The 25,590-nt window shown below is 37.9% G+C and overlaps 1 protein-coding gene across 1 annotated transcript in view; it reads left to right on the top strand.

The window, feature by feature from the left end:
* Positions 1-25,590, top strand: part of LOC101168984 (myomesin-3) — a 69,093-nt gene that overhangs the window by 28,814 nt on the left and 14,689 nt on the right. The window contains exons 13-25 of the mRNA XM_023964567.1: positions 816-869; positions 3,408-3,535; positions 5,701-5,884; positions 6,895-7,069; positions 7,177-7,298; positions 7,815-8,002; positions 12,683-12,809; positions 14,013-14,194; positions 14,354-14,468; positions 15,566-15,722; positions 15,977-16,083; positions 16,422-16,466; positions 17,394-17,530. Coding sequence (XP_023820335.1) covers positions 816-869; positions 3,408-3,535; positions 5,701-5,884; positions 6,895-7,069; positions 7,177-7,298; positions 7,815-8,002; positions 12,683-12,809; positions 14,013-14,194; positions 14,354-14,468; positions 15,566-15,722; positions 15,977-16,083; positions 16,422-16,466; positions 17,394-17,530 — 1,721 coding nt within the window. The remainder of the gene's footprint in view (positions 1-815; positions 870-3,407; positions 3,536-5,700; positions 5,885-6,894; positions 7,070-7,176; positions 7,299-7,814; positions 8,003-12,682; positions 12,810-14,012; positions 14,195-14,353; positions 14,469-15,565; positions 15,723-15,976; positions 16,084-16,421; positions 16,467-17,393; positions 17,531-25,590) is intronic.

Genomic DNA, 25,590 nt, shown 5'->3' with positions numbered 1-25,590 from the left:
GACTTAAAAATATTATCTTTGTTTTCTTGATAGTATAAACATAACTTGGCCTTCGTTTTACTCCATATAGAACCAATGATGTACTTCCATCGTGAAATTAGCACATAAAATTAAAGTGCGCAAGATAGGACACCCTTTGAACCATCTCATTTGACTTGTGTACCTCACCTGAATCTATGTTGTCATTAAAGGCTTCCAATGTTCTTCTCCTCCTTTTATCTTCCTTCTTTTCCTGCTATTAGAGCAGAAAGAAATCTCGATGAGCTCCTTTGATCACTGTTATTAACTTCATCGCCCGTTTGTCTTAAAGAATCTAAGCGCCGCTCTTCAGAAGACAGGTGTCTTAAAGTCAGGATGGGGAGCACAAACTCTATATCTTGAAAGGCTTTACTTTAATTTGTCAGTCACCTACATCATCTCTGCGCTACAACAAGCATCAGCGGTGTGATTATCCACCTCATTTCCCACAGTCACCCCTGTTAGGGACCCGCGAATAAATCTGTGCTGCCAAATAAAGGCTCGCTGTTCGCAGGCAGTGACAGTGTAAACTGAAATGCATTATTTTTTTTCTTTCAAGATGTTTTGGTTTGTTTGAAATCTTTATAGAGTGGATGGTGTGTGTGTGTGTGTGGACAGATGGACTGTGGTCAGATGCTGTGGATCATTAAACACACATGAAGGACAGGCAGGAGGTTGATTTGCTTCTGGCCTCGTCTTCATCTTCCCATGTTCCCCTCATTTGCCTCTTAATATTACAACACAAAAAGGCCATTCTCATCTGTCTAATTCTCTCTGTTTTTTTCTCCTCCTCTCAGTGGTCCAAGTGGGCAGAGGAAAGGCCATCACCATCACCAAAGACGAACTGGAAGGTGAGAATGCTCCACTCTCGTTTAGCAAATGATTTTTTTCTTATGTATAAATGGGACATTTTCAGAGAGCATGTTTTTCTGGCAAATGTCACGCCACCTCTTATAGCTTGCCGCCGGCTTGTGTCAATGTCGCAGCTTCACAATGAGCTGGAGTAAATGCATAGCTGCGGCAATGAACATCTGATACATTTACAGAAGCACAAAAAGTGAGGAGACTCCCCCCTGATGTGGTGGTAAAGCACATAATGGCCCGGGGTACAGTGAAAGCCTGTGAGGGGGAGTGATAACCTTGACAATGAGACTCACAGATGGGGTGAGGAGAAAGGAAGCAGGGAGGGAATTTGTGTTCAAGGAGGCCAGAGGAAAATAAGATGTGGGCTGGAGTCTTTTTTCTGATTGGTGAAACACATTTAGACACGCTTCTGTAGTGCATATTACATATTTTCATAATGTACATGGAGAAATTCAGCAAAGACTGAACAGCTGCTTCAGATTTCATTGCAACTGTTAGAACGTTTGTTCATTTCATTTCCATTTCAAAGTTTTGTACACACATACATGTAAACGATTCAAAATAAAATGCTGACAGCTGTGATGTCGTTTGAAGCAAACGTTACTTTAGTACCGTAAATAAATTGACAGCTGCAGTTTTGAGAAATATTACAGGTTCAAGAAACATTGCAGAAATCCAAACTAAGATTTCCAGGACATTTATTGAACAAGCTTCCCAAAAATGAGCCCCATATAAAAAAACAATGTCTTCATCTCCAATAGATGAACACAGTTCAACGAATTTCTGTTATTTAGTCTCACTCCTTTTTTAAGGAATTTGGGGATCTAAAGGTTTTACTCTTTCACACTTCTCAATAAAAAAAAGATTGAATTTCTAAAAGAATTCTTGAATTGGATTATCGTCAGTCTGAATATTACATTCTTAAAGTATCTCAGTAATTGAATAGGAGGATGATTAGTTTTTGGTTTTGTAAAAAAAATTTAAAAAGAGTCTATATCTCCAGATTATGCATGCTTGAGGCTTTGTGGTAACAGTTACATTTATTGTGTCTTAAGCCTAAATATACGTATATTTACTTTATGGAATGATTCAGTCACTTTTCTGTGTTTTTTAAGCTAATTTATGACAAACAGAATCAAAAATGTATGATTTGACATTATTAATACCACTCCTTATTTTACATAAAGTGTATCATCTTTATTACTGTTGAACCATAAACTTATGAATCCTTTTTCTTATTCATTTTTTAATTCTGGTCTGAAAATTTGATGGTAAATGAATCTGGAAAATTTGCATAGGAAGCACAAATAATCATCTAAAAACATCACAGTGAAAGAGGACTGAAGACTGAACCTTGAGGACTATCATTATGTAACTTTTTTTAAATTTTTTAATTTATTTTATGCAACATTACGGCATTGCCAAAGTTTTCTTCATATTTGGGGGATATTGTCAGATGCCTTTTTTTAATCAGTAAAAATCTCTTGTAAACTTCTTGGATAATTATTTGTACAACTGCCATTGTGAGTTTGAAAATACAAAAAAAAAAAACAAATAAATCAATAAAGTCTTAATAAATATGTAACTGAACTATTAAACACTTTTTGCAAATTGAAGTATTGCACACATACAGGCCTTAAACGAGTACGCTCAGACACGCTCAGTCTGCTTTTCAAAGTTAGCATCTCTTGATTGGCGTATTCCTGTGTTTTTGTAAAAACATCAGAAATGTTAAAAAGAATCACCTCATCTGGGTTATGAATTTGTTATATCAGAACAACACACTTACTGTTATAATATTTTAACATCATATAGGCTGAAAAAATTAATCTTTTTTATTGTTGATACATAGACACGCCTACAAAGTGGTTCTGGATAAATGAGTTCCAGGAGGATGGCGTGCAGAACGCACGGTCTAGAGAAATTAAGCAAACAAAGAGTCACTTTTACAACACTTGGCAGCAAAGTTCAGAAAGGACAAATCTATAAACACTGAGAAAGACAAACGGACAAAAGAAGGTGTGTAGATGAAACGACATTGATGCAAAAAGCTCAAGACAAGCTCTCTGGAGTTTAGTCTGCTCTGTATGCAATCAGCCCCTCAAACACACACACACATGAACCCCCTGCCTCTTCCAGATCAGCATTTCTTAAATGAGTGCGCGCTCTCTGCTGTGGAACTCCGGTGTTATCCACACCGCTGCACTGCTAACTCTTCAGGGGATGCAATCACAGAGACCTGCAGCACAAGAAAATGAACAATTCCAGCTGAATCTGAAGACTGCTCCGGTCCTTGATCTCCTTGCAGTGTGCTGAATCAAATATAAGTTTGCTGAATCATCTTTTACTCAGGTGAAACTGTGTTGAAAAGGTGAGGCTCATCTCTCTAGATCTGTGTTTGTGTCATATCCAAAAGATTGGAGTTTCAACGCTTTAAGATTAAGCATGAGGAAAAGCTGCAGCAGCACCTTCTTGTCTTGTTTTCTGTTCTCTTCATTCTTCCTCTCCACACTTTTGCCGTGCAGGTCAGATAAGAGTTCCTTTTCCTCCCACCGATGTCCATGCCTGCGAGGTGAGCGACTCCTACGTAGTGCTGCGGTGGACCGAGCCTGAGCCCCGAGGCAGAGAACCGCTGACCTTCTATGTGGAGCAGGTCAGGCTCTTCTCCACAGACTCCCAAAGATGCACAAACATGCAAAACATTCTGCTTCCGATGCAAATCATATCACTGAGCAACACTTTCAAAAGAAATGTTTAAAAAAAGATCTGCTTGTGGTTGACATTGTGAATCCAAGAGTGAAAATTTGGATCATTGTGCAGAAAAACTTGAATATTTTTATTTTGTTGCTACTAAAAATAAAATAATACAGTCAAAGAAAACTTTCCAGAGATGGTTCCTCTTATTCTTTTCTATTATTTAATGGCCACATTTTGAGCATGGGAATTTCCGCAGAATATCAAATTTCACAATACCCAATGTACAAGAGCAAAACATATACAGACTTACATGTATGTGAAATACTGATGTCTTAATTGTAGTACTACTCTACTCTACTTCTTTTAAAATATAGTGCTGTATTAATCATTTGAACTGTGTATTTTTCAATTATTGCCAAAGCAGGTTGTCCTTTTAGAGGTTGTCCTTTAGAGCTATTCTGAACTGTGAAGGAACTAAGAAGCATTTTGACCAGTTCAAACCATGTCAAAACCAGCAGTTTTGCCAGTGGAGATTAGTAATATGAACCTCTAACTGAAGGAATGCTGGTTCTATTCCCAGTGATGACAGATCAAAACCAGCAGTGCTTGACATACCCTCGTTTAAATCGCACTCTGATCATATTTTGTTCTATTGAAAACCATTCTCAGTGGTCTTTGGATTAGGATTAAACAGTTTTTAACCAAAAACAAAAACCTGTGTCGTTCAGTAGAAATTTGACTGAGTTGTGGACAGAACCGTTGGCATGGAGTAAGCCTTCCCCCATTTCCCACCATCTATTTTTTTACACTCTCTCCTTCTAGCTTACAGCCCCTCACGACCCCAACCTAACATTAGCAGTGCAACAAAAGTGGCGAGCAGTATTGGAGCTATCCAGCCATACAGTTTTGAGTCAGTTTTCAGCCGGGATGAGAAAAAACAAAGACGTACATGGATCTAATTGTCTACAAGTGGATGCATCAAAATGGGGCGGAGAAGGGAACTTGTAGCCGGTCGACTGTCGCACTTGTGTCACTGCTATAGGCTTATTCCAACTGCAGGTTTTCATCTGCTCCTGATGCATGCTTTGAATAAAGAAATACTCAGAAACACAATTTAAAGATACATTTTCTTTATGTTCTTAAATAATGAGACAAAATGCTCCGAGAACATGTTGAAAACACAAATAACACCATTTTCATTGAAGAGGGTCTTTAAACTACCTTGGTGGTGTTGAGCAAAACACTTGAACCAGCTTTCTCCACAAGAACAGTAGGCACAGGTTGAGAATCCCAAAGAAACTGGCTTCAGTCTCAACAGATGAAGGTTAAAAATAAAAGAAAAAAGTTTACTTCTGATACTAAAAATCCATATATCTAGATGCTGTTATTTTGGGAAAATAAACTTTAAAAGAATATTAAGTTTTGTAAGTTTTATTTAATGAACTAACTGTCTCATTTTAGTGACTTAATTCTAGCTTCTTAGTTATAACTTTTAGATATTTTTTCTTAACTACAGTTTAAAATTAATAGGCTACCAAATAAAAAATATTTTTCCAATTATTAGAAGTTTAAACCTGATCTCCCCCTTAAAAAAAACTGCTTTGACTCTCTAATATCAGAATCTCAATATCTACTGACTTCAATTTGCACAAAAGTGCCACAGGAACTGGATTTAATTGAAGTTTTATAAGTCACTTTGGTAATAAACCTGTCAAATGTATCTGAAATGACGAAAACCAGCTGCCTCATGTCGTTTAAATAATGAGGGGGAATATTCAAATACCCTATTTGCCCTCAGGTCTAAACATTATAATCACTTTTGGAGTCTTCATTCTGTTGTTGTTTTCCACCTGAAGCTGAAACAAAGACTGTACATAAAAAATTAACAAACCTTTCCTTTTTGTTTTTCTGTTCCGTATTTGTTTATGCATGAAGCAGCTAGTTGGTAATGCTCTTTTTTTCCTTTGTCTGCACACAAACTTAAAAATTAACTCCTGATTATCTGCTGTTAGTCTGAACCCTGCAAAATATTTGAGAGGGTGAGGGATAATGAGGGTGCCCTTGGAATAGATGACACCATGGAGACATGCTTTGTGTTTATTAATGCTGCGCCTTGGTCAGTCCTTGGCAGGGCAGAAAAGCTGGGGCCTGGCCAGCCTGGACATGGTGGTGAGCTCTCCGAGGTTCCCCGTGTTTGGCCTGGCGAAGGAGAAGCAGTACTGCTTCAGAGTGCGCTCCGTCAACAAGTACGGCGTCAGCGACCCCTCTGAACCGAGCGCGCCCGTCTCCCTCGCAAAACCACAAGGTAAGAGGATATTTTTGTACTTGCTGCTACCCATTCATTACTCTGCCTTCTGCAAAGGTCAGTTACTTTTTGAGGAACATCACTTTCAGCATTTCCCTGTAGCATGAGCTGCTGATGCAGTAGCTTTACACATAATCTGGTGGATCTAAGGGGATTTATGTGTGCCAGTTTACACCAGTTTTATTTTACTGTACAGGTCATCGTTTGTCCTTTTATCAAAATTTAGGCTACCTTTTTTTGTAATTTACTGTTGGCTCCTAAAAAAAGGTTTGTAATTGAATATAGATTCCTAGCTGACTCATTTCACTTCAATTAAGTGATACTGTCTTTAAGGACTTTATCTGCACGTGTTTTTAAAATATAGCAGTCAGTCACTTGTGCATAATTTAAGGAGCTTCAAATTAAATAATCTGAGCAAAGAAATTAGATTTTTGCTCAACTGCTCTTAGGTTGGTCAAAGAATCTAATGTAAAAAATCTTTTCCGGAAATTATTAACTGAAAAAAGAAAGTTATGCAAAAGTATGCAGTAGGGATGCAGCAATTCACTTCCCACGATTTGGTTCAAAGGTGTAACATACAGTTCAGTTTTAAACCAAGAATAGTGGCTTCCCTATACTGCATGAATAAGTGCTGATAGATCTATTTATAATTCAGAGTAATTATAGTTAAATTCTTAACATGTGTCCCCATCTGGCTTCCTTTGTGAGAGCCCTGCTGCATGTTAAAATAGGAGCACAACAGACCTGCAACTGCACCTGACATAAACCTCTGAAATTCAAAAGATGCACCAAGTGCATACAAGTTTAGTTAATTCATGTGACGAGGAGTATTTTACAATTTTATTTATATTGTTTAGTGGTTGGGGCCATTTCAACTCCCGTTTTATTTTGTGAGGGAAAAACAAAGTTTGGGGAGAAACGTGCTTGATCTCGTACCAATTTTGATTCATTTTTGTGTCATAAATGGTGAGTTTTATTTGTTGGTGAAGGACTGATGTAATTTCTTTCAGCTGTGCCGGCTCCGCCTCACTCAGTAATTGCCATCAGAGACACTGACACCTCTGTGCTGCTGCAGTGGGAGGAACCCGCAGACAAAGATGGCATCCTGGGATATTATCTCTACTACAGTGAAACTGCTAAACAGGACTGGAAGACCGTTAACAACAAGCCTGTGGTTAAAACCAGGTCAGAGTGAGATATCTTTGATATGTTTTTTTTTTTTTTTTTTTTAGCATTTTGGATAAAAGCAGGTGCTGGGAAGAAAAAAATCCTAACTGAATGGATGTTCTCAGGTTTACAGTCCATGGCCTGAAGACTCGCAGGGAATATGTGTTCAGGGTGAAGTCTGTAAACCGAGCTGGAAACAGCAGATATTCAGATGAGTCTGGCCCCATCATGGTCAAATCAGCGATTAGTAAGTACAAAAAAAGACACTAATGCAGCACATCAGCACCCTGCTTAGGCTGTGTGCCTTCCACACTGCATCTGATTTGTCATGCAGCTTCCACCAAGTGGCTTATCAGTCAGTGTAAGGCCGACCCTTCTGACTTTCTGTGCCGTCTCATATAATATAATGTGCTCCTGCTGGCTGCGGAACAGTACAGTGATGACTCATTTGGCTTGCCAATCACTCCGGGCAAAATTCTCACATCCATTCTGCTGCTCTGGCATCACCTGGGGTTGCGTGGCACCAGCCCAGCTCCTTGTGAGAAATACATTTTCATCAAATTGAGAACAAGCTGAATGCATCCTTCATCTGAGAATCCTTTGTGTGGGCTGACAGTCAAGAACTTGCAAATCGAGACAGAAGCTGAAGTCTCTCGGGGAGTCACTCGAGTTTCTTTTTTTCTGTTCAGATGGCTTCACGGCGCAGATTTACAGCCAAGCAGTCGTTCTTTTGTTCCTGATTGTAATTTCTGTGTCTGTCCAGATGTTCCCTCTGCTCCCTCAGCCATTTGCCTGCTGTTGTGCACTGGATCAGAGATGGTGCTGGGCTGGAGGGCTCCTTCCTGTAAGGGAGGAAATCCTGTTCAGGGATACTACCTGGATCAGAGAGAGAAGGGCATGGAAACCTGGCGGGAGGTCAATGTCAAACCAGCCAAAAAACGGCAGTTTAAGGTCAGTGATGCCCCTTAACTCCATAAAATTGAATTCTTTTAAGTTTAACAGATGACATATTTCACAAGCAATACTTCCAGTTTGAAGATCATATAGTGAGCCTATTATAATAATTTTTCCAACTTTTTTATAGAAGTGTATATTTGGTTCTATGAATTATTGGTTTACCTTTTCGAGAGGTCATTTCATTACCTAATAACCTGCATAAGGGGTCTGCCACCTGAGGCTCCGGAGTCGCATGCGGCTCTTTTTACCCTCTATTGTGGCTCTCTGGTTGAGAAAGAAAAAGTTTAATTTTAAAAAGTAATGTCTTTTAACGACGTCAATCAAGTGAAACAAAAGAGACAGTTAAGTCAACTCTTTTACACAGCTTGGCTCCTGACTACAGTACCCATAATGCTCCAACAATCCATCAAGCGGTTATGTAGTTGACCAAAATCGTACTGGAACATTTTTGTAGATTTTTGTGTGTCATATATACCACAGAAAGCCATTTGAGATCAGCTAGCACAGCCAGACATCCTGTAAAAGCCTCATAAAAGATTTTTTTTAAATAATTTCAGAATTTCAAGCACACCTTATGGTTCTAAAAAAAAAAAGGTCACTCAATTACCTCAGATTTATTTAGGTTAATTATAAATTGATGGCTGATGTTTAACAAAAGTGGTAAAATTACATGTATATTTCTATTTATTCACTGCTTACATTATGCTGCCTTCTACAACATTTGTTGCATTGAGATGATCCTATACCATAGGGTGTCTTTTATTTTGAAAGGTCATGTGACCCTCTGCCAAAAGTTGAAAACTATTTCATATTTTTGAAAACAGGCAATTTTTCTCTTAATGTTTTATTTATGCCGACATTACAATAGTTCATTTATATTTAGCAGGATTGCAACATGAATATGTAGCAGGGTCTTATTTTTGTGGCTTCTACTGGGTTGTGAGAAATCAACCCGAATGGCTCTTTAAGTGTTAAAGGTTGAAGATCTATGACCTAGATCAGGGGTCGGCAACGCATGGCTCTGGAGCCACATGTGGCTCTTTCATCCATCTGTTGTGGCTCCCTGTGACTTTGGAAAATAATGAGTATTTTATAATAATTAAATTTTATTTTAGTTTGTTCATTTTTCATGGCATTTCAAAGGCGCTAATAGCTCCGCACGAAGCACGAGCCACGTAAAAAAACAGCTTGTAATGAGCTCGTATTTATCGGGCGAGACCTGCAGAGCTGATAGCAGGGAGAGGCACGCGGGGCGGCTTCAATAAACACTCCGATCTTCTGCCGGGAACTTGACGTACCGCGGGGCAGAGACCAACTCGCTGATGACAGACTGAGAGTTCGCGCCAGCGTTGCCAGATAGAGTCACTGGTTTCCAGCCGAAAAGTCATCTGAAAACCGCCAGACCCAGCCAAAAACCACCCAACACAGCTTTTGATGATGTTTTTTTTTTCATACTGGACTGATAAAATAAAAGATTTTTCTAAATAAAAGATAGTTCAGACTAAAAATAAAATGTGTACAATATTGAATATTTCTTCAGCAGGCCGCCTTCTTCCATTCATTTTCTTAACCCGCTCTATCCCCGCTATAACCTGCGTCCGGCTCTTTCATCCTTGTGCTGCGCTGGAGCGACCCGACTATCGTATTTAGCGCTCTCTGTGTAGAACACACTGAGGAGCGCGGGGGAAACCAACTCTCAGCTGCAGAGGATATGAACAGGTGAACAGGTAGAGAGGAAAAGCAGGTGGAGAGGCGGAGGAGGGGCTTTGGCTTCAAACTCTGTCAGAGAGATGAAAACACGGGCGTCAGATTCAGACGCAGCTTTCCCTGCAGGAGTTGAAGAAGAGACTTTCTCTGGGATGATTTTATGAACTCACACATGGAAACATGATTACCAAGTAGAACTCTTCAAAATAATAAACCTGATCTCTCCACATTCTCAGTGTCTACCATGCATTGATAAACACATCGCTCCATGCAGCGATCAGACCAGAACCAGTAACTCCTCCCAACGCGGCCGCGGTATCATCTTTTAAAGAACATAATGTGCATTTGCAGCGACGTATGCTTCAGACGATCTCCGATTGGCCAATCTCCATGTCAATCAAGTCCCGTACTTCTCAGTGAGGATTTGATTGGCTGGTGGATTTTAAAGAAGTTCTTTTCTGGCCCGCGATCTACACTCATGTCATTGAAGATCGACCAGTAGATCACGATCGACGTAATGAGCACCTTTGAATAATATATACATGCATAATATATATAATGATGTCAAAACGGGTTGTGGCTCCGGGAGCTTTCTTTTTTATTAGGGGCGGTCCCAAATGGCTCTTTGAATAAAAAAGTTTGCCGACCCCTGACCTAGATGGAGTAGTATCTGTAATTGAGCTAGAAAATTGTCTGGGGTTTGTTTCCCATAACTTGAAATACTGAGAATTTATGGATTTTCAGCATGTTTCTATGATGGTTTAACACAAAGGAAGAAAAACTTTTTCTTTTTTCTACTGTTGTGAGGAAAATGTAAGTCTTTTGAAATGGCAAGCTTGCCTCATGTATGTGTCATGTGAGGTGGTCCTGAAAGGCAGCAGAAAAGAAGAGATTTAAAAGAAAAATGCCGAAAAAAGGGAAGGCAGCTAAAGCTAATGATGAATGTTTGAAATATTTTCAAAATGGGGCAAATACGCAAAGGAAAACGAAAGCAGCACAGAGTGAGAGAAGGGAAGCTCAAATGCAATAAAAGTTTGATTTGCAAAGGAAATCAAAACGGATATAATTAAAAAACAAAAACAATAATAAGCAAATTGTCAGAACTTTATAAATGATTTACAAAACTCACAAAGAGTCCAAATGTAAGAATGCCAGATTTTTATTTGCTAAAAAATACATTTATACAAAGCAGACTGTTCTTTTTCCAATCATGACAGTATTTGCTAAAGCTCCTTCACTCACACTGGCTGTGTCACTAGGCAACAAGCAGTGTCCATGGAGACCCAGTGGAAAATAAAATCTTTGACCCAGCGAGTACAGGTGCCCCATAATTAGACATATTGCAGATATGTGACTGGCTTCTTCTGTCTGCTGCATTAAAACAAAAAACAAGCTTATTTAAAGAGAAACTCCACGGATAGCAATTACAGTTGTGGTGTGCAAACGTGTGTCGTCTTGAGCGCTGCAGGTCACCTCGCCGGACAGATGTTTTCTGATGAAAACTTGCAGCAAAGTAAGGACTGTTCATTGAAAAAACACTAAAGGTTTTATTTAAATCAACTTTCTGGCTTCCTGGAAGCAAATTAGACTTATTGGAATATTGATTGGACTCTGCTATTTGTGGTCAGGGACACTTTACTAATCTTGCTCTAATTAGAATAATAAATTAGCAAACCTTTAAACCTAAACTGAGTACAGCTTGTGTAAACACAAGAGCGTAAAGAGACGAGAGCACATTCTGCAAAAAAGGTGTTGCTCCAAAATTATGTAATATTGATACCAATGTCAATTGTATGCATTAATGCATTGAAACACCTTTTTAATGTAGCTGGAGGAGCTTGAGTTCATTGTTTTAATATTCATCAATACGTTTCCATTGGGTTCACATAGGCATGGGTTTAACGCTGCTTTTGCATTTAGAATGTGAACCAAGCTTTTATGCAAAACCCTAAATTAACCAATCAGATTCAATAAACATCACTCTTCACTGAAACAGCTAATGGGTCATAAACAACCGAAACACAGGACAGGCGTTTCGAGCTTTCTAATCTGAAGAAGTAATTACGTGCAGTAACCTAGGCTATAATCTGCACAGAAAGATGCACTCAAGCTGTGAATCATTTAAAGTTGCCAATCTATTAGAGAAGATCTATGTCTTTGCTTAAAAATGTTTCGGTTATTGCAAATGAAGATTCACTGTTCATGTGTTTTTTATATGGGCGTCCTCATAAAACAGTTGACAAATCTGATGCTGCAGAAAATGAAAACATTTTACACACCATTTGATCGCCATCTAGTGGGAGAGTGAGGTACATCCATCTTCAGACCGAACTGAACCCCTTTTGGGATGCTGGAGCCGATCCCAGCTACTGCTGGGCGAAGGCGGGGTACACCTAGGGTAACACACCTAGGAACAATTAAGAAAAACACATTAACCTTAATGAAGAATGTTTTTTGACTGCCTGGAGAAAACCTACGCATGCATTAGGAGAACAAGCAAACTCCACACAGAAAAGTACCAGCCGGGATTCTAGCTGCGATGCAATGGCACTAAATATAACATTTAGGAGCCAAAAGGAGCTGCTCTGCTAACCATCATGGGTTCACAGATCAATTGAAAACCTCAGAACGTTAGGATGCTGAGAACAGGATGTAATCCCACTTTTCCTCCAATTAAACATAAAAACGTTGCAATAAAGATAATCATTACTTAAATAAGTATGTTAATGAGGAGACAAGCAATTTATAGAAACGGCATTCCAACATAAAACATGATGTATTCAATTGATTAAAGCACAGATTATTAACTCTTTATTCACAATTGTCTGATAATCTCTAATCTCTTGCTGTATTATTTTATTTTGTTCTGAATTAATTCTTTTTAATAATCTTCATGGATTACATCTTCATCTAACAGTAAGTATGGTTTTTGGTGTCATAATTCCGATGTGTGGTGTGTATCTGCAGGTTTCCAACTTGACACAAGGACATTTCTACCAGTTCCGTGTTTTTGCTGCCAACCACGCTGGCGTGGGGAAACCGTCTGATGCTAGTGAGGCTTTCCTATGTGAGAAATGGACGATGCCACAACCAGGTGATTACATTTTTTTTTTTTTTTTTGTGACACAAAAAGTGTGGTTTAAAGTATTGCAAAGGCGATTTGGAAACTTAAATCCTGATCTGTGTGTATTTGCTGCATGCTAGTCCTTTTTTTCTTGTCCGTTGTCTTTATCTTACAAATAGAAACAAAAAATAGTTAAAAATAAGTAAAAATTATTAGGAATAAAAAGAGAAATTATGTGTCATCAACAAACTGTTGGTCTAGTTACTAAAAGAGACCAACTGTGTCATTTTGAAATTGAGGGACCATAGAAAAATGTTTCCAGCACACACACACCTGCATGTTTATCTTTCTTCACAATGAAATCAAATCCATCAAGCTGAAAGAGTCTTTTCTTCTGTTGTCTGTATGTGGTCATTTCCAGCTAAATAAAAAAGTCTAGGATGACTTCAGGATTTGCTCATTGTTCCTTTAAAATACTCAGTGAGCAGTGGGGGTCAGCAGTTAAGTGAATAATAAAGTAGCTGTTATGGTGTCTACACTAACAGCCTTGAGTTAGCATTAACTTTTAAAATTCAGTAAAAGAATCACATGTGAAATGTTCTAAATATAATCATTGAAAGAGGGGATTAAGAAAAAAAAAACACTTTTTATGGGAACATGTTTATAGTTTATTTGTTTTTACTTTTTACCTCAAAGTCTGCAGGAACTGTCCATATGATATGAGAAGTGAACAAATCCCAGCAGAATAAGATGCTGCTACTTGTTGTGCTCGCTGCAGAGTGTGTTATACCCGCTTCATTAGGACTGAGAAACCACACTTCTGAGAACAAAATGATGTATTTTACAATTTCAAAATTATACCCGCTCATGGCTTGATGTTTTGGTTTTTTTTACCTTTGTGGTAGCTCATAAGTTCCAGCATGTCTGGTACCACTTAGATTTGGTTTTTTTAGGCCATTATGATTGAAAATGGAGACAGTTTGAGTAAAAATGGACATCTTTTGCCGCACATCTCATTAATCTTGGCAAATGGGCTTTCCTGTGTTCCATTAATAATTTAAATGTGAAAGAAAATCATTGCACTAGTTGATTACAACATATAGCCCTTTAGAGGGCAGCTGTAGATAAAAGTTTTCCTTTTTTTTTCTGCTTTGTTTTGACTCCTCACGGTGACAAAAAGAGCAGACACAGATGCAGTCTGCCCTGTAGTTCATTCAACTCTGTGTCCCTCAGGTTGCCCTTATGACCTGGAGATCAGGGAGGTGAGAAACGGCTCTTTGGTGCTGCTGTGGGCAACTCCGCTGTATGAAGGCCAGGGCCCTGTCACTGGCTATTTGCTGGAAATCAGTCAGGGTGACCAGTCAAAGGACTGGACTTCTGTGAATAAAAAAACAATCTCTGATACGCATTATAAGGTGAGAAATACATGTTCGAGACCTGAATTAGCAGGGCCACATGTCTGCTGTTGTATGTTGATGTGAGCCCCACTATACAGACGCACTGTCTCCATCAGCATTTGCACAGTTTTTCACACAGGCTGATTAAATAATTGACTTCTTTCTCGTGGCATTCAGGTGGCAGGTCTTCAGGCTGGTGAGACTTATCGCCTCCGCGTCTCTGCCGTTAATCAGTGTGGAGTGGGCCGTGCTTCTCTGCCCTCCGAGCCTGTCACCGTTCAGACTCGACCCGGTCAGTCCGCTCGACAAGCATGCAGTTCTGTATCGACTTTATCCCGCTCAGGGTCGTGGAGGCGCTGCCGGCTGAGCCCGCTGTCATTGGGAAAACGTTAAAGGAACTTATGCATTCTGCCGAGAGATGCCCTGTTTAATTATAAGTGAGAAAACAGAATGAATTGAGTAAAACTGAAGTGAAAACACTGGAGCATAATGATTGGAAGTAACTGATTTCTGGCAATACAAAAGGCAGCTGTTTTCTCATTTTACTCTCATGAACAATTTCAAGCCTTTCCTTTCAATGACTGGTATTTTACTGAAAATAAAATGCATTGTGCTCATTTTTCTTTTTAGCACAAACAATCGCCCTCTATAAAATGACCAAATCCTTGTTCAAAATGACCTAAACTAGGACAATGTTTCAGATGAAAAACCTCACCTTAAGTTCCAGATAATCATGAAAGGATTTTAGACACTTTAGTGCTGAAATTATGTCAGCATTTAAAATGAGCTTTGTGGCAATAGCATGGCTTCTTAATAAACAATTCAAAGAATAACTTGAAGAAGCTTGCTTGGCTACATTTGGCATTGGAATGATGTTTAGTCTGCACCTGATGCTATTTTTGGGGTTTTGTTTTTGAGGAATTAAAGTTCTGGGGGGGGGGGGGGGGGGGCACAAAATTATTTCTTTTTCTACTCTTTTAGTCTGATTCTTTTGAAGGCAAAGTACTCTGTCCCTCAATGATGTCCCACTAAAGTGAAGAGCTTGAATTTGAATATATCTATATCTATATATATCTTTATAGATATAGATATATATATTGAAATACCTAAAGCCCTATTGGGTGTGGATTTCCTCTTTTCATTATTATTAGTCAACACATGTTCGAGAACATTTTTGTTTCCTTCCTGCTTTTATTTATTTTAAACTCTATAAATTGGGCTTTTATTTTAATTTTTAGGTGAGTGTTTGGGGGAGGGTCTTATGTTTGTATCACAAAAGATTCATAAGATATGAAATAAAATAAAAAATTAAAGATTAAAAGACCTTTTAAAGGTCGAGATTATAGCAGGACAAAGGAACGGCTCCATAAAACCGTGTGTTCTTCTCAGGAACCAAAGACATTGAGATCGGAGTGGATGATGATGGCTTTATCTTCCTGGGCTACGAGGCCTCTGAGATAAACAGCGAGAGCGAGTTCATCTGGAGCAGAAACTACACCGACCCGACTGATGCTACCAGACTGAAAACAGAAACCAAGAACAATCGGTAGGCAGTTTGTGAGCATCAGTACTTCTTTTTTTTTAACGTCTATAAGATTAAAGATCCAGAAAGAACAACAGGCAATTAAACAAAAAAGGCCATCATTCATTTAAAAGGACAATCTCCAGTAATTGTGTTAATCTGCCAGAGAAGAATCACAGCACAGAGGGTGTTGGCTGACAGCCTCTGCTTCAGGGTGGACAGATGAACAAGAAGCTCCATATATGCATGTCACTTTTTTTTTTAAATCTGCCTGTCAGGTCGGTTCTCACCTTCAGAGACCCGTCAGTGGAGGATCTGGGGCTCTATACTGTGGAAATGAGCGATAACCCCCACCTGTCATCCAGCTACGATTTCACAGCTGAAGGTACAGCCACAGTGCAGTGAGGAAGCCATGAGTGAAAGTTGGTGAAAGTGGAAAAAAATCGCATCTCATTTGTTCCCCTCCCACCCCCATATTTTACTGAGGAAGCTAATGGCAGAAGAAAAATACAGAGCTGTCACTTTCAAGGGTTAATGAGCTTTCCTACCAAGCAAGTAATTACACGCCTCACAGCCATTTCCACAAGGTCACACATCAGAACAAAGCATATGTTCCCGGTTTACTTTTCTGCTTAAACGTGTTCTGTTTTCTGGTGCTTTGGTCCAGATCAACGATGAATTAACCTTCACCTACTTTCTGCTCTTTTTTTTTTTTTCTTGCAGACCTTGAACAGCTTAAAGAACTCAGCTGGCAAGTCAGAAATCCATGTATGTGGGACTAAGATGTATCATGCAGCAAAATAACAAAAACATCCCAATTTAACTATTGTAACCCTACAATGCAAAAACCTAAATCTTCAGAGTTTTTCAGTAGCAAAATAACCTTAGTTTGAGAGAACATGTCAATATTTCTCTTCAAGTCTCACTCCAAACATCTATTGAAAAGCATTTTCAGTGGTCTTTTCTTTATCAAAAAAAAAAAACCTGTGTCGTTTTCTATTGCATAGTTTCTGCAGAGCGGCAGGAGTTCCTTTGAAATTTACCTTTGAGTTGTGGGCGGGACTTTTGGTGCGGATTAGGCCTTTCCCCATTTCCCATCATCCCTTTGTTTACTTGCTCTCCCGCTAACTCACAGCCCCTCACATACCTAACATAACCTTACCGGTGCAACCGAAGTGGCAAGTAATTTCGAAACTATCCAGTTGTACAGTTTTGAGCCAGATGTCTGCTCGGACGAAGAAAACAAAGACGTACATGGATCTTTTTGTTTGCAAGTGGATGCATTAAAATGGAGAGGAGCAGGGAGTTTGTGGCCTGCTGATTGTAGTTTCTACATTACAACTACAATCATTTTCAAACAGCATGTTTTTTATCTGCTCCTGATTCACAACAACTTGAGTAAATAAAATACTCAGAAACACAGTTTTAATCTTAATTTTCTTTATAAATGTCCATCATCATGAGAAAAGGGCTACAGGAACATGTTAAAAACACCAAAAACACAATTTTCATTGGAGTGGGTTTTGAAATGAAATGAATGTTCTTACCACTTTGACAGATCTCTTTGCTTATTTAAAGAAGATATTTCAAATTTTAAGAACTTGTTACTTATTTCTAGGGTCAAGTCATTCATTGGGTAACTATGCAGTCCTCTGTCCATTGATTAATCTGTTGTTTTTTTCATTCCTCTTGCAGTGATAGCCTTAAAGTCCGGCTGGGAGGTGGAAGTCTCAGAGAAAGGCGGCGTTCGTCTCTGGCTGCAGACAGAGAGTCTTAGCAACGCTGCTGAGCTGCGTCTCATCTGCAACGACCACGAAATCTCCGGCACTCCGGTGGGTCTTCCTGCATCACTGCAGCTTTATGTGCTGAAGAAGGACCAGCATTCCTGTGTTAAAGACCCCTCTATCATCAGACCACTCCTTCATCTTATATGTAGATCAACTCTGACGTTTGTAAAGTTTTTGGGTTATTTCTCTGTCCCAAATACTATGGGCCACCGTACAAATGAATACGTCTCTTTCAATCAGATAAAAAAAAAAAAGATCAATATTTCAATTGCAGAGATAAAATTAGAAAAAAACTCTCATAAGAAAATGCATATTTAGAAAGTGTCGTAAAAAGTAACACACCAATATTAAAACATATATTTTATCTTGGTAGCACCTTTGCCAGACTTCAACCTATTTGTTATCACATTTAGTTCCAGTAAGTATTTATTGAATATTAGAGAATATCAGACAAGCATTCAACTGTCCTCTGCTTATTTCAGTTGATGATTCCCAGATTTATGAAATGTTTACTGCAAAAACAGGTAAAGAATACTAATATTATGAAGAAACTCACATGAAAGGAGTAAAATTCTTTGTCCAAACAGCATGTAATTTTTACTTAACAAAAAGATCTCAAAATCTAGAAACAATGAGTTCCACACAAGCATTTAAAAAGGGAAAGATAAGCACAAAAAAATTAGAATTGCTTAAAACTGAATGTTATACAGGCCAATATCGTGTATTTTTCTGCTAGTTCTAAGCAAATGTTTTATTTTTTGTTTTTATTCGCCAAATTTTAGTTCATAATGTTTATCGTGAAAAATATTTGTATAAGTGAAAATGAGAATACTATCTCAGTACAAGTACCAAACAGTCATCTTAATAAATCCCCATAAAATCTAACACCAGAGCTTGATCTTAGAACATAAACCTACATTTTGGTTCATGCACCTGTGATCCGCCCACACAGAATCCTATCTCAGTCACGTTTTCCCAGATTTCTTATTATAAGTGTTTGATGCTTAATATTAGCATGTGTGTACCTTTCAGAATGTCCACTTAACAAAAAACTGTAGTACAGCATTTACAAACTATTTGGTACTTGCAAAAATTCAAAACCTTATTTTAAGACATTCAGGATTTTTTTTTTTTACCAGGTTTGAAGTTGTTTTTAAAGTTAAAACAAATCGTTGCGACTGAGAGAGGATTCTGTGTCGACGGCTCAGAGGTGCATGAATTCACCTTTATGAAAAGTCAACAGCTATCCTAAGCGGCAATAATTGTTTTAACAAACAGCGTAGGGCAGGAAATGAAGGTTGTCAGTAAAGATGAGGAGCAGCTGTGCACAGCAGCACAAAGGAGATAAAGTCTGTCGATGAGGTGATGGTGACAACGGCAGCCGCATCTGGCAAAATGTCGTTTTTGGTTAAAATCAGGGAAACGACGTGTAAACAAAGTCTCTAACATTAACTAATATAATACCAATTACTCATCAAATTAATAGCTGTAGTTGCATTAAAATCAATAGAAAACAATAGTACAGCAGTTAGAAACTATTTGGTACTTCTTCTTCCTTCCTCATGATACCTCAGTCGATTAAAATTGCTTATCTGGATCATTTCTGTTCACAAAAAGAACCAAACGAACAAACAAAAATCCATTCTCGATATTAACAAAAGACGAAACCATTCAAAATGGTGAAATGTGACATGAAATGGGCTGCTTTAAACTGCAGCTTAACCTCCAAAGACCACAGAAAGCAAAATAAATGTACAAAACAAATCTCATTAAGCATGAATATGTGTCATGACGGCAAGTTCAAAACAGTCATTAGTGCTGTCAGGGTTACTGAACCACGCTCTAAAGCGCCCACAAAAACAAACAAACAAATGCAGCCCAGAATATTCCACTGCGTTATGACAACCCGGTCTCATCCTAAAATGTGTAGTAGCTACATTTGTCCACATGGAAATGCGTGAGAGTTTTACAAAAACGCCCCCTAAACTGTGAGGGGGATACGTTTCATTTTTCTATTCATTTTCTACGAGCCTTCTCAGGATCACGTGACTTTGGAGGTTTGGCCTGCCGTGAGCAAAAAACATGGCGGATGCACGTTCATTTTTCGGTGGAATATCCCATAAAACAAGATATTTTGAGGACTAATTTTTATTTTGACAACATTTCTGGTGAGAAATATACCATTTTCTTTTAAAATATGCTTTCATTTTGGACATACAGTTTGTAGTTTGCTTGTTTCGTTCAACTTTTTCTCCAAAGGCTCTGTGTTACGTTGGAGAAACACGTTAACTTTCATTCATATCTGCAGACGTGCGCGTGGGTCACGTGACTAATATGATTCTCTTTCTTTCCGCAGAAAATGCAATAAAATAGGAGTGATTGTGGACTAATTTATTTTTGAAAACTTTTCTAGCAGTATATATCCCCTTTATTTTCATAATATCCATTCATTGCAGACATGCAGTTCGTAGTTTGTTTGTTACGTTCAACTTTTCCTCAAAGGATCTGAAGGCGTTTGATCTTTCAGCCGCATATATTTTTCCATAAATATATGCGGGCTGACGTGGGTCACGTGACGTGACCTGAGTTTCTCTTTTTTCATATAAAAGATCTCGTAAAAAGGTACGTTGCTATTTATTAATTATTTTTATTTACATTTCTACGGACCCGTGTATAGGTTTCATGCTGTGTAGTTGCGACTTTGAAGGACATTTAAACAAACCGGAAGAATGTTGTTCAGGAACGGACTGGAGAGTTCTCTAAATTTACTTAGCGATTTGTTTTATTCAATATTCTTTTACATGTTAAAGTATTCACACTACAAGTCTAAATGCTTTGTCTGATCTTTCCCATCATATCTGTGGGCTGACGTGGGGTCATGTGACGCGAGTTTCTTTTTTTTCCCGTGGAAAAAAAATCTCGTAAAATAAGATCGTCTGAGGTTTAATATTTACGTTTAATAACATTTCTAGGGACCGATGTACTCTGTCGTAACGTCCATGCAAGCGTATTTTTTCAACATCAACTAGTTGAGTTAAGAAATACACTGTAAATAATAAAAAAAAAAAGACGTTTGGCTCTAAGCTGGTTTTGTGATTGCTCCCTCCCAGTCCCACGTTTATCGGGAAGATTAAGTTTTAAAAATAAGCCCAGCGACAAACAGGTGTTTATTTTTTATAGAAATTAATGTTTCCATTACTAATGCAAACTTTTTGTTTTGCAGGTACTTAAAGAAACAAAACATCAAATGTTTTTCAGAGCGAAGGTACCTTGTCAAGTGACAGATTGCAGTTGTTTTTTATTCAAACTTTATTGACTGTAACAATTCAAAACAATTCCAAAAAGCAACAAGAAAGAAACAAACCAGGGGATTATTATGAAATTTTTCACAAAAACATTGAAACTGACGCACAGATTGAATGTTTTAAATGCTTTCTTATTGTCAGAGTTTCTTATTGTGTTCATGTTTTGTTTGAACTCATTGATAAAGTTAGAAAAATGGGGGGTATGATTTATAACTTTGTATTTATGAATGTGCCATATGAATAAAAATAAAAAAAGGTTAATGATGTAGAATTGTTCTTTTTTATGGGATGGACAGTGGGTGAGGCACGACAGATTACAGTAAAACAGTCAAACTGCTACCACAATAGCGTTGAACTTCTGTTGAGAATAATTCATTCATAAATCTGTCTATATATTAGAATATCAGCATCTGGATCATTTACGTCTATTTTAACATAAAAGGGGTTAAAAGAACTAACATCAACAAACAACAACTACTAATAAATATTATAGGAAATAAGGAAACTAAGTATAAAAAAGTAAAACAAAATAAATGTACATAGTATATTATTTATTATTGTAAATAAAAAAAATAAACATGTCTGACTAAGAGTGGGGGTTGAGGTCGGGGTTTTTTTTGTCTCTTTTTTGGAATCCAGCGTAGAGGCCATGACCCCCCCCTGCAAGAAAAGTAGAGAAGGTTCAATCAAACAGTGATAGACGATGGGCTACAGTTTGTTCACTCAGTGCTTACAGGACGACTGTTTTTAATTTGATTAGTGTCAATTATCCTTTGTAGGAAATATTAGTACTATTCAAATATTCATGAATAATTACATTACTACATTGATTTTTAATGCATAGCACAAAAGCATCAAATAATCAATATCTAACAACTTGTAGAACATGAATAATAAAACTTGGACATGCATCCATCATCTACCCCTTTTGTCCTTTTATTGACAAAATTAGAAAAGATTTATATAATTTTAAATAAACAAAAAAACAAATTAGGCTGATTATTATTTGGACTTATTTATTTGCGACCAAGCAAAAAAACTGATGGAAATTCATGTTGAAGAGGCACGTTGCTGGATTGTCCGCACGTATTTTAACCATAACCCCGGCTTCTTTACTTGCAAATAGGCACTTCAAAATAGATAAATTAATTCATTAATAATATATACAACATAAAACATGACTAGCACTCCATTAACTCCATCTGGGTTTCATAAATAAAATAAAAACGTTTACCACTCAAAACAATCATCAGAACTCTAACACAGTAAATATGCCAAACAAATTAATAAAAAAGCATTTATATACATTAGAGTTCTACTTTAAAATAGTAATAATGTAAAATAAAAACTGCTCCTTTTTTCTTTAAATGTCCTCATTGCATATTAATCTTTTCCTCCAATCACACGGCTGCATTCTGAAAGATGAAAAGTGTAAACTTGTTTAAGAGATGTTTAAGAGGACTACTGTAAACTAAGATAAATGTGTTAGTTAAAATAAAGTAATAATGCATAGTTATTTTATAATAAAAGACTAAAAAAGGCAAATTAATAATACAAAATCCAAATCTTAACAAATTCTGCAAGTATTTTGTCGTATTACTTTTTACTGGTGGAAATGCAAAGAAAAGCGACAACTTAGAAGAACTGGTTTGAACATGAATTATTGCACAAAGACGGAAAGGTGGGCGTGTCTCCAGGAAAGAGATCCTCATGACAACCAACATGATTTTTGATACGGAGGCTGATGCTTCAAGGAGAAAAGAAACGTCAACAGCCAGTGCTGATCAGAGCACAATCAAATATTCTCATCATTTGAATAAATCCTGAAATGTTCATCTGCTGGTGTTTGTCTACATTTCTTGATGAAGTTTTGCTGCAAAATAAACCCATTAACCATCACTGTTCTGTCTGTGATGGAATAAACGCCAGGGCTACTATGGGAAGATATGCGGTAGTCAACATTTTCTTGGAAAGGATTCTTTTTAAATAATATTTTATAGAATCTTTTAATAGTGTGTAAAATGTTTTTAACTACAAAGCATTTTAATTGCATGTTATATGTTTTATATCAACTGTAATGCCCATTAAAAAGAAAAGCTAAAGTAAACTTGAACTGAATTATTTCTTTCTTATTAAAGATTTGAGGAAAAGTGTAAAAATAACCACCAGATGAATAATTCTGTATTTTCACATTTCTTTGGAGAAACATTTGTTGAGGATAAAAAAACACAGGAATATCTTAAAAAACATATTTTTGCTAACTGTGCAGAAAAATAAGATTGTACCAGGATAGTAAAATGTCAGAAGTTGGCACACTGGTGGACGGCTGTGGGGCTGAAGTGGTGGGAGGATGGATGTCTGAAACGGTTGATGGTTGGACGGCTGAAGCACTGGAGGGCTGCTGGTTTTTCCAACCTTAATGGATGAAAATGATAAAATGATGAGTGTGGTTGTTTTGGTGAGACATGACCAGCTCTGCTGACGGTTCACAAATGAAAGTTTCTAATCAAACTAGAGTTCATGCAGATTGAAGATGTCGTGTCATCAAGCTTCCATGAATAATGAGGAACAACAACAGACTGAGGTGAATGTAAAATTATTATTACCAGTATACCTGATACAAGGCCTTCATCCAGTCAAAGCACGTTTGTGCTTGATCAGGGAACTTAGGGCACCTTAGGGGCACAACATGCGTGTGGTAAGAGGCGGGACTTTTTGGCAGGTTTGGCAGCAATTTTTGTATCGTCATCGTCAAAATTTAAATTATCATACAACACTGTGAACAGATCGACAATTGGTTAATGACTCTGAGTCACAGATGGTAAATACATACCAATACAGACACTTCATCACATGTGAGGCTTTCTCTTTTGGCCTGAAATCTTTGTAGCCCGCCTGACATTTGGATGTTTTGGCGGCCACAGCGATCACAGTTGATGGAAGACGTTGTCGAGCCTCGTGGCAGAGTCAGCTGAAAATAGGAAAAGCAGAATTTTTGTGTCCAGTTCCCCATTCTGATAAGATTTGGGGAAAATATTGCCATATTAATGACAATGGTTGTTAGTTTTACAATTAAATTAAGGTAGCAATTGAAGTCTAACAATTTTGTAAGAATGTGCAGGTTATTATTTCTGAATTTTAAAAAGAAAAGTTATAAAAAAAGGTCATGAAGACTTGGTTTTGAGCTGAAGATGTCTTTCCTCTTATCCAAAATGATTTCTGGAATAAAACTGGTAAAAAAGCAGTTTGACTGGATCAGAGAAAAGGTTTGAGCGAGTGTGACGTCACCCATTTCCTTCCAGATCCATCATAACAAATTCAATTCTGTCGTTGTTTCTCTGTGATACAGACGTCACCACGTTGGAGCCAGTTGACAGTGATTGATCTGAGTATCAATTCTATGGCAACTACTGTCGCCAATCAGGAGTAAGCTTGTTGAAAGTCCACACTGCTTCCACTGAAAGTGAGCTTGGTGGAATTTGTCAAACAAACATTCAAGGTGGCACATGCTATTACTGAGGCATCTGTTGGTCAGTCTATAATTTGAATAACTTGTGATAAAGAAACAGTTTTGTAAAACAAATAACTGGAATTAGCAAAAACATGTTGAAAAGGGTATCACAACAAGAATGGTTAATCTGACCCATAGAATGACTAACTAACAGCTGTTGTTTCTCTTTAGAAGTCTACAGGATTTTGGCTCCTTGGAGCCAGCGGGTACTTCCTGTTTGGAACGTGAGGGGGAGGAGTCAGTCAGTCCAGGTCTCTGAGACAGAGACTGTTTTAAAATATTTACAGAACCAAGTCCAGATGATCGTTGTTACAACGTTTTTTGTGTAAATTTGGAGAAAAACCCTAAATAGGTCAATCATAACACTTTAATATATCAGTAAATTACTGTTGCTTTTTTTGCCGGGAAACCGGCGGTGGCGCGAGCGCTGCCATAATCATTAGCTAATGTAACCCCGATTCTCACAAAGCCTCCCTTCCTCTGCTCCACCACAATAACTATACAGTCGAAACAAATAATTAATACATTTTTCTATGATGATCATAGTAACCTGCAGTCGTGTTACGTTCAGTCTCTCGATGGAGGCCGTATTTTTCAGCACCGCTCTGCCGTCACACAGTGATAACAACAGCGGCATTCATCTGTCAGATGAAAATACATTCAGATGACCATAAAGTATTTTCATTACTGCCTCTTGTGTTTACATTTCTTACCTTTGAGACTTCTTTAGCTCGTGCAGAGATGCAGAACGCGCGACAACCAGATTACCTTTATTGACGCCCAACACCCACCGACCGGCGCGCGGATACGTGGGGGTGGGGTGGCTTAATGTGCACGGCGCGCACGCATGCGTATTTGCACTAAAATTTTCACATGGCCTCTTTGACATATAAACCTAACATTTCTATCATTTGTGTCTAAATTACGTGCATTAAATAACACAACTTGATGTGTGTCTGTCATAAAATATTCCATGTTGGGTCTAAATCAGATAAGCATTGTTCATCACATCAAATATTTACATATTTACTGTATTATACTGTTTTCATATACTTATTACTTTTATCATCTAAATTTTCCTAAGATTTATGAAAAAATGAAAATCACACACTGAAAAATAGGGTTTGCTTTATCAGTTTATTCTGCATAATGGAATGTTTGCCACAGAACTGAGCTCTTTGGCATCAACTCAACCATTGGGTTTGGAGGAAGAGAATTGCTACCTATGACCCCAAGAACAGCTTCCCCACTGTCAAACATGGAGGTGGAAGCATTATGCTTTGTGGCTA

Source organism: Oryzias latipes, chromosome 16 (assembly GCF_002234675.1).
Source record: "Oryzias latipes chromosome 16, ASM223467v1".
Lineage (NCBI taxonomy): Eukaryota > Metazoa > Chordata > Actinopteri > Beloniformes > Adrianichthyidae > Oryzias > Oryzias latipes.
Note: the sequence above shows the minus strand (reverse complement) of the source record. Positions and strands in the feature narration are given on the sequence as shown.